At 39.8% G+C, this 9,257-nt stretch overlaps 1 protein-coding gene across 1 annotated transcript; it reads right to left on the bottom strand.

Annotated features, from left to right (window-relative positions):
* Positions 1 to 5,438: 5,438 nt before the first annotated feature.
* On the bottom strand, positions 5,439 to 6,170 carry LOC148938974 (uncharacterized). Its single transcript, XM_089107415.1, has one exon. It carries the CDS (start codon positions 6,168 to 6,170, stop codon positions 5,439 to 5,441), a length of 732 nt encoding a protein of 243 aa, XP_088963541.1.
* Positions 6,171 to 9,257: the final 3,087 nt, after the last annotated feature.

Genomic DNA, 9,257 nt, shown 5'->3' with positions numbered 1-9,257 from the left:
AGTTGTACCTTCCTTAAGCGATAATAATAAAATATTACCTATATTAAATAATTTTGGTGTTGCAAGTACTAGTTTTAAAGCGTTAATAGATTCCAGTGCATCAGTTAACATAATAAACTCGAATGTATTTAATAGACTACCAGTATATATTAATCGACGGAAAAACTTCAATATTCCCAGTTTAACTAGTGTCACGGGACATAGACTGGAACATGTTGTTAATGAGACTTAACGTTAATGAGACTGGATAGACCCTCAGTCGTGGGAAGCTTTGGGCAGTCAGGTGGAAGTCGTGTATACTATCCCTCTGCCTCCTGATTGATCTCAGGCTACCTATAAAAATCTACTTCCCAGTTATAAATTTGAAGGATGAACAATAAAAAATATAGACCACAATTTAGCGACAGAACCTTACAACATGGGGACCCGTTGGTGAACTGTGGTGACCTGTGTTGCGTTTTATTCCATTGGTCATGAGACTTGGCTATAGGACTCTCATTAGAAAATCAACAAATCTTCCCCTAAAAAGTGATCCGCCAGAATTATCCCAACTCACCTCTACCATAAGAAAATCACGTGACAACAGATATAACCATACGAGAATATGGACTAAATATGCACAAGAGTTCTGATACCTTGGGAATAGGTTTGCATGTTACTGGTACACGCTTTAATTGATTTCATTGACGGGCGCCATGCCAAGGTATTTCTTACAAAGTACAACTGGAACAGGAAGAAAACCGCCAAAAGATACATAAAATTAATTGCCTGATCCGCAAAAAATACCCTACCTGAAACCCCCACCATTACAAGAAAATGTGATAACACAAGTGACCATACGGAAATATGCGATTAAGATGGAAAGAGGTCCGATACGTGGGAGGTACTTAAGCTCTGTTTTTTTCACTATTGATCATTTCGGGGAAAGGCACGTAGCTTGATATTTCTTACGAATAACAACTCGAGCAGGAAAAAGAACCCAAGGATACCAGTGAAAGTTAAATACCATAAATCATAAACACCAATTAAGCAGCTATACTTATTAACAAAGTCATCAAATTGTAAGTGCCTAACTTTTGCGTAATCATTACCCAACTGCTATAAATTAACGTAATTTGTCCCTGAAGATACGACAAACGAGGAGATTGAGTCTGCTATGGAAGGGATCCAAGAAGCGAAACGCTATGGTACTAGCAAGTCAGTCAAGCTAACATTCAGAGACAAACAATCTCTTGAAAAAGCATTGAAATATGGCGTTTACGTCGGTTATTGCCATATCAAGGTGGACAAATATGTTGCCGCCCCTCTGAGGTGTTTTAAATGCCAAAAGTTTGACCACTTGCAACGAGATTGCCCTAACAATGCGAAGTGTTCCAGGTGCTCCGGCGATCACGAAAACCCTAAAGACAATCCATGTGTCCGTGACACTAAATGTGCTAATTGCTCTGGAAAGCATCCATGTTATAGCTCGCAATGCCTGGTTTATAAAAGACAATTAGAGGCTAGTTCAAACAAACGTAAGCAATGAATGCAACTATCTCGCTTTATAGCAGAAATATATACGGGCACGCTCCATACAAGCTGTCTCTTTTAAGTGAGCTAGTAACCAAGCATAGCATAATATGCATTCAGGAACATTTGGTAACAGCCGATCATTCAGCAATCCTTGACCGATTTCCAGGAAAGGACTATTTTTTGCAGCCTGCTATCCGCAACAGCTCAGTTGGAAGGCCGAGTGGTGGAATCTTGATCATTGCAGACTCCAATTTGCAATGCACGCTAATTGATTCATGCGTTTATTTTTCTGCGATCAGAATTCCTGGTCCAAATGGCTTTATAGTCATATCAGTGTACCTCCCTACAAATTATCGTGATGTCCTCTCAGAAAGGCGTTACACGAAGGCTTGTGCGAGACTCGGGAGGTTGGCCGAACAATACAAGTCAGAAAAGATTATTATCTGTGGGGACTTCAACTGTCAGCTTCTAGATGATGATCGTTTTTTTCACCATATTAAGGGGGTGTCTGCCAGACGCTATGGCCCCGGTTCCAAAATCCTAGTCCTTCACGTTTTTCCACAGTGCATCCCTGGCTACATCAGATATCGATCACTTTTTCGTAAATTTCCTACTTCCGACCGGGATTAAAGCCATTGTTGACTCGGAACACAATTGTAGCGATCACCTTGGGATTAGCTTAATGGTACCATTCTCCACCTACAAGCGGTGCCCCGGGCGATCATGGTTTATCAAGAGTGAATGGCAAAGGATAGATCAGTCCTTGTACAAAGATATTCTTGACTCAACTCTTGCTAAAATCAAAGTACCGTTCCACCTGCTTACTCATGGCCGAAATGAAGACAGACTAGCCCTGAACATCTTTTGCTCCGAAATTGTTCATTCGATGAAGCTTGCGGAATCTGCCGCTGTTCCAGTGGCAAAAGTGTACCCCAACACTCGTAAAAAGGGATGAGATAACCCAAATATCAAGTTTCCCAAGAAGAGATCCAAGTTCTGGTACGAATTGTGGAAGGGCTGCGACAAACCCCGCTCTGGAGTAGTTTTTCAGTGCTTTCGACATGCTAAAAAAGAATTCAAACGAACTGTCGAGAATATGCAAATCCAGCAAGTGGAGAAGTTGTCTTGTGATTGCAGGAGTGACCCAAACATCTTATGGAAGCGATTTCAATCTAAAAGGGCCGACGCTGATGTGCAAAGTCCCATTCCCGATGAAAGTTGGGTAAACCATTACAAGGACGTGTTTTCGCCACCACCCAAAGAGCTGGACTCCGTATATAAATCGGAGTTAGATAGGCAATTAATCAGCGCAAAACTCCACCGCACTGATGTCATTGACCAATCACAGTTTCATCGGTTATCAGCAAAGTATTTGAGAAGGTACTGTTGCCCCATATTACGTCACACGCTCTAATGGGAGACAAGCAACTTGGATTCAGAAATGGTTGGGCTGTGGACACGCCCATCGGTTACTAAGAAGAATAATGAGGTCTACATCTTTAGTTAAGGAGCCACTCTTTGCCTGCAGTGTCGATATTTCTGCTGCGTTCGATTCTGTCGTCCAATCGCAAGCACTGTGGTGCCTCTTGGATTCAGGAGTCGACCCCCACATTGTTCTTGTTCTCCATGACTGGTACTCCCACACGCATATTCGTCTAGCTTTGGGATGGGAAACAATCGCCGGTCACCGCAAGCAAAAGCTTTCTGAACCCATTCGGCTCTTCAAAGGAGTTCGGCAAGGATCTGCTCTAAGCCCTATCATCTTTAATTCTGCGATTTACTCTGTAACTAGATTCGTTCGTGGGACCTTCTTTTGGAGGGCTTGGATCTAAGTTTCATTTCTTATGCAGATGACTTGTTGCTCCTAAGCAGCACACTGAGGGGTCTACAAGAGAATCTTCGTCTTTTAGTGACCCAATACAGAAGAATAGGACTTCGATTCAACATAAGAGGAAACTGAATTTCTCGTTTTTAGCGGCACCAACTCGACCAATTCCAATCTTTTCCTTGACGGTATCAGAATCAAGCAGTCCCAGTCCATAAATTACCTTGGTATCACGTATGGCCAGACGCCTAGGTCAACTAGAGGCTTGTTGGCTGAATCAGTCTGTAAATCTATCCGCTCAGCATATGGAAAAGCTGTCAAATGCAAGTGGTCATTTAATCGATTTATTAAGTCAAAACTATTCAACGCCGTCGTCTCTCCTGCCATCTGGTATATATCACCCTTGTGGGAAATGTTGTACCTCACCGAGCGTCGAAAAATACGAGCCACGTACTACAGATCTGCAAAATTTTTGCTGGGACTTCCACTGAGATTTTCTAACACGGAGATCTCATCCATATATGGAATCCTTGATCCATCAACCAAGGTGATTGATCTAGAACGGAGAGCCTCAAGACGATCCATCAGTAAACTCTACGACTCACCGCTGACTCAACTGTTTCTGTGAATGAAGTGCCTGTATTTAATTTTCAGTGTTGAACATGTTTTTCTTCTTTTTTTGTTTCATTTTGTGCTCCGCTTTTTTTTCTCCATTTCTCCATTGTAAGCGGGCATAAATAAATATATATATATATATATATATATAACTTTTTCGTAATCTTAGTACTGATTACTTGGTTCTTATAGATGACTAATAACAATGCATGTTTTTTTTTTACAAGATACAAAAAACTTCTTAGAAAATACAAAATAGTTCTTACAAAAACCGAAACAACTCGCACTTAATACAAAATAATTTCTACAAAATACAAATATTTCTTACCATACACAAAATAGTTCTTATAATGAAGAAAACATTTCTTACAGAATCCAAAATAGTTTCTTCTTAATCCAAAATAGTTCTTACAAAATGCAAAATACCTGTTACAAAATAGGAAATAGCTTACGAAAAAATGGCTGCCAGTTCACAACTTCTTAGTCTGAAAAACTTCCCAGAAAAACTTTATTGGACTGCGGCCAAGAAGGCAATTTTAGTCATTGAACCCTTCCTACTTGTTACAAGTGAAAAAATATATAAATTTCCTTAATAATAAATAGTAAATGACTAAAGGTTGCATAAACATTTTGTTTCACATAAGCACCTATTATGGTTATGTATAAGCACCTATTGTTTCACATAACACATATGAACCTATTATCAAAAAATATATTTAATGTTATATTTTGATTCCAGATGCTGAAACGAAAATTCTTCTTGAGAATTTGCGAATTCAGAAAGAAGCTGATAAGAAGCTAAGAGCTGAGCTGATGTTACAACGGATGCATTTAAAATCAAAATTTGATGAGATTTTGAAAAGTAAGGACATGTCTGATTACGAAATAAAAGTCAATTTTAGTCTTCTTTGGTATTGTCATATACAGGATTTTGGTAAGAGGGGGTAGATCTAGAGTAAACTTTCCGAACTGTCATGAGAAGAGCACCAGTCGAATCTTAATTGTCAAAACTCCTACCCGGAGGCTCTCAAACCCCCATTTTTTTGGGGGGGGGGGTATTGTTTTTTACACTAGTGGGGTGCTGAAATATTTTAAAGAGCTATTGAAGAGCTTTTTTGAAAACTAATGAGTCAGTAGTGGAGTCCCAATCTATTCCAGTAGAGATCTATCCTTTTAATCCCAATACCAGCACTTTTTTTTAACTTCTTCAAGGTGCAGTTGTTTGTTACATAATTGAACTTGCTTGTTACGTAATAGAGATTTTTTTCTTTGACTGATATGTTAATTTATTAATAAACCTAAGATTTGGCTTACTTAGAGCCCTTGTGCAGCAGCGTCACCAGTGTAGACGGAACCAGACGTCAGCGCCGTTAGTCGTCTCTAGAGTGCCCTGTTTTGGGCGAGTGTAGGAGCTTCGCTGGGGTCAATGCCTCACGCTGTGTGTCGATCGCGAGTGATATCTTCCCATCATACTTGTTCTACCTCAGGGGTGTTTCCAGCCATTTGTAGTTAGATCGAAATCAAATATAAGTCGGCCAGGCGTTTTAGTGGGTAGGCGAAGTAAATGACCGCACCAACGCAGCAGCGGGGACTCAAGCTGTTCGGGCAAGGGTGGTAATTTAAAGGAACGGGGAATATTCATGTTCCGTACCCTGTCGAGCCACCTAAAGAGTTCAGTTTTGCGGAGGTGTTTGGTCTGGATAGAATCTACCTTCACCATTTGCGACTGCGTCAAAGGCCAAGTCTCTGATGAGTACAACACGACACTTGCTACTGAGGCAGAGTAGATACAAGCTTTCGTGAGACGGCTGATATGTGGTTTGTGGATTATTGTTCTCAGTGGGCGACCAAAAACAGCGTTCGCCTTTGCCACCCTTTCTGATATCTGTGCATCTAGATTTGTGTTTGAGCAACCAATTGAACCAAGGTAGGTGAACTGCTTGACTATCTCAATATCTTGACCACAAGCTTCTATAGTTGTCAGGAGGCTGCACGGTGTCTTGTCCACAGGTAATATTTTGGTCTTGGTCCAGTTTACATTTAAACCAAGTTTTCCTGCAGCGGATGCTAGCGTTTCCAGGGCAGTTTTGATGTCAGCGAGATTTTCGCATACCAATGCAGGATTATCAGCAAAGTCAACATCTGACAGAATTCTTCCAGCAAAATCGATGCCAAACGGATGCGCCAGCAGTGTTTTTTTGAGAGCATGGTCCATAGCACAGTTGAAAAGATCGGGAGCCGCAGCGCAGCCTTGCCGAACACCATTTCTTAAAAATGTGATGAAAGCTGGTGATTTACAATGACACAACTTTCTGTCTTATTGTAGAGTTTTTTGAACAGATTGACAGTTTTCTTAAGTACACCAGCAGATGGAAGAATCAGCATCAGTGACTGTCTGTCGACAGTGTTGAAAGAAGATTGAAAATCGACGAAGGCAATGTGTGAAAGTAATGCCTTCCTTTTATATTCTAGAGTTTTCTCTATCAGCTGTCTAATTATATGGATTTGCTCAATAGTTGACCTTCCAATAGTTGACCAATCCAGCTTGCTGGTGGCGACGAAGGGGATGGAGGTACTTTGTGGCCCGCTTAAGTAGTAAAATGGCAAAAACTTTGCCGGGTACCGAGAGCAGAGTTGTTCTACGATAGTTATTACATTCTGCTTTACTTCCTTTCTATTTGTAGTCTGGCAAAAGTAAGCCTGTCTTCGAGTCTGATGGTATCATTTCAGAGCTCCACACAGTTTTAAACAGCCCTTGTAGCCAGAGAATCAGGGATAGATCGCCATTTTTAGGAAGTTCTGATGTCAGGCTGCATACTCCCGGCGGTTTTTTGTTCTTCAGCTTTCGTACTGCTGCTTTTATTTATTCTGCTGTAAATTCAGTGCCATCGAGGCAGGTTTAGCATTGTCAGTAGCAGCAGCAGCAGTAATCTGGTCGTCAATTTGGTCATGTGGCTCTGAGTTTAGTAGCATCTCAAAGTGTTGCTCCCACTGGCGAAGGCACTGTGATAGGTCTTAAAATTTTCACCATTTATGTTATGGAGATACGGTGCAGTTTGATTGTATTGATCTGAGAGCTCAAGGTGGATCTTATATGTGGCTCCAATATCCTTTTTTTGGTGGCCTCTTGGAGCTCGCGTGCTTTTTTGTCAATAAAGGTCTTACGGTCTTTGTTCAGCATGATATTACGCTCTTTATTTAATTGCCTATACGCTTTCATGTCCCCGCAAAGGCGGACTTCCCATCTGCGATCAGTAATAGTAAGGGACTCGTTGCTGATCCAGTCTTTTTTCTTACACTGCTTCATTCCAGCAAAGCTAGTTGCAGTTGCAAGAGCATTCTCTCTGAAGACCTTCCATACACCTTCACTATCATCGCACTACGTAAGAATCCTTAATCTTTTGGATGTTTTTTTACCTGATACTGCTTTGCCAAAACGGGGTCTTGCTGGATGTGGTAGATATCAGTTTTCCGAGGTGTCTAGCTGGCTTTTGTAACTTTTAGGCAAAGCCTGAAAGCTGCAAACCTTCAGCCTCCCCCCAGTCAAGATATTGGTATTGGTTATGTAGACCAGGCTGTTGCGCAACTTGTTAAGTTTATCGAGGACGATATAATATCTTGCAGCTTGGTAGATCTTGCGCTTCGCTTACCTTAGTATTATTTTGGTATTGGAAGAATAAACACGTACAATATATTTTCTAAAAAGTGAAGATAAAATATTTCAAAAAGGCCTGTGTACAGGATAGCGTTGTAGTAGCATTGAACACCGATAAGGAGAAATATCTGAACTATGATACAAGAATTAATGGAGATACTATTGGAAATGTATGCGTGCGTTGTCACGACAGCAAGATAATAATTTTTTTGGAACACGGAAACGTTCAATTTTTATAGTGGCTGATATGAGAGATTGACATTTCCAGAAAAGTATTGAAAGAGAATGCAAACATAAAAATAGTAGTTGATGATGAGGACCAACTTTATGCTTAGGTAGCTGGTGGTAACGCGTTACCAGTTGATAAATCTCATCACCATCCTCCTAGTATTAACATTCAACGAAAGGTAAAAAGAAGACAGGTGTACTCCCTTAACATTATCATGCAACATATGTTGTCTAGGTTCCAAAACTGTAATCTATGTAAAAATAATGTGGTAATAGAAATAGAAATCAGTGATAAAATAAAAAGAGCACAAGCAGACAAAATCATCAAGGAAATTAACGACGAATTGATAAAAAACAAACCCCATACAAAGGTTACGAGTATCAATGATAGTTTACCAACAGATAAATTCATTGAAAGATGAATCACAGTGTAAAAAAAATTTTTCCTGTTAGATATTATAGTTGGCTACCGCTCCTACCTCTTCGGTACCAATAGGTGACCAGCCTGATCTGGTACTTAGACTATAGGATGGTGACAAAAGGTAGAAAGAATCTCTATTCTTTGTTAGTCTGTAATCAGTAGTGGGATTGTCACTTGTTACTTTGAAAAAACAGTCTCATTACTTTGGAAAACTTGTTGGTGCAGAAGAGAATCTTCACTCAGAGAATCATTGACGATATAATGAAAAATGAGTCTCCAGCCTTGGAATATTATCTGAGACTTATGTGTCGTTGCCCAAAAGCATTTCGTCAATTTATTGACAAACTAATCGAAAGATAACAAATGATATTGCAAATTTGGTCGAAGATTATCCAGATATTCAGTTACTCCTCGCATTTCTCAAGTGAATCAATAGACAACCATCATAAGCGACTAGTGGTAGCAAAGAACATTCATTTTATCGATCGTAAGTCAGTATCTTTTTGGAAGTGAGACAGTCAACACTGAAAATGTCTTACAAATGTTCATTGTGTTTGTATACATTAGGCATCATTAATCCTGTTAGAATTATACCATTGTTGATGACTATGACGAAAAGTATAAATTATTCAATTCACAAAGATAGAGGATATGCGTTGCAAATTTTAGATTGTTAATCCGATGTTAAAAATTTTTGTGACACACACTAGAGGTTTCCTATGCTCCAGTTGTCACTATGATAAATGTGAACAATGGGAAAATTCTTACTCTGGTATGGTGGGAAAAAACCTAAACGTAATTTCAGTTTACTTTTAAGAGACTGGTGTCGTCGTGGTTTTAAATTTTTTGGGGAGGAAGAACCTGGTCAACGCATCAACTGTTGGAATAATGATGTTTTTTATGAAAACGCTGTGAAGATACTAGCTACTGTGACTTTAAACCTACTGATTTCTATTTGGCTGTTACAGAAAGCGATTCTTATGTGACATTGCTTCAAA

The sequence above is a fragment of the Artemia sp. Qi Xiang Cuo genome, unplaced genomic scaffold (assembly GCF_049724085.1).
Source record: "Artemia sp. Qi Xiang Cuo unplaced genomic scaffold, ASM4972408v1 HiC_scaffold_23, whole genome shotgun sequence".
Classification (NCBI taxonomy): Eukaryota; Metazoa; Arthropoda; class Branchiopoda; order Anostraca; family Artemiidae; genus Artemia; species Artemia sp. Qi Xiang Cuo.
The sequence above is the reverse complement of the archived record's forward strand: the minus strand, read 5'-3'. Positions and strand labels throughout refer to the sequence as shown.

What these genes read in the sequence shown, in the direction of transcription:
- LOC148938974 (XM_089107415.1), bottom strand. Translation starts at nt 6,170, where the DNA reads ATGGACCATGCTCTCAAAAAAACACTGCTGGCGCATCCGTTTGGCATC.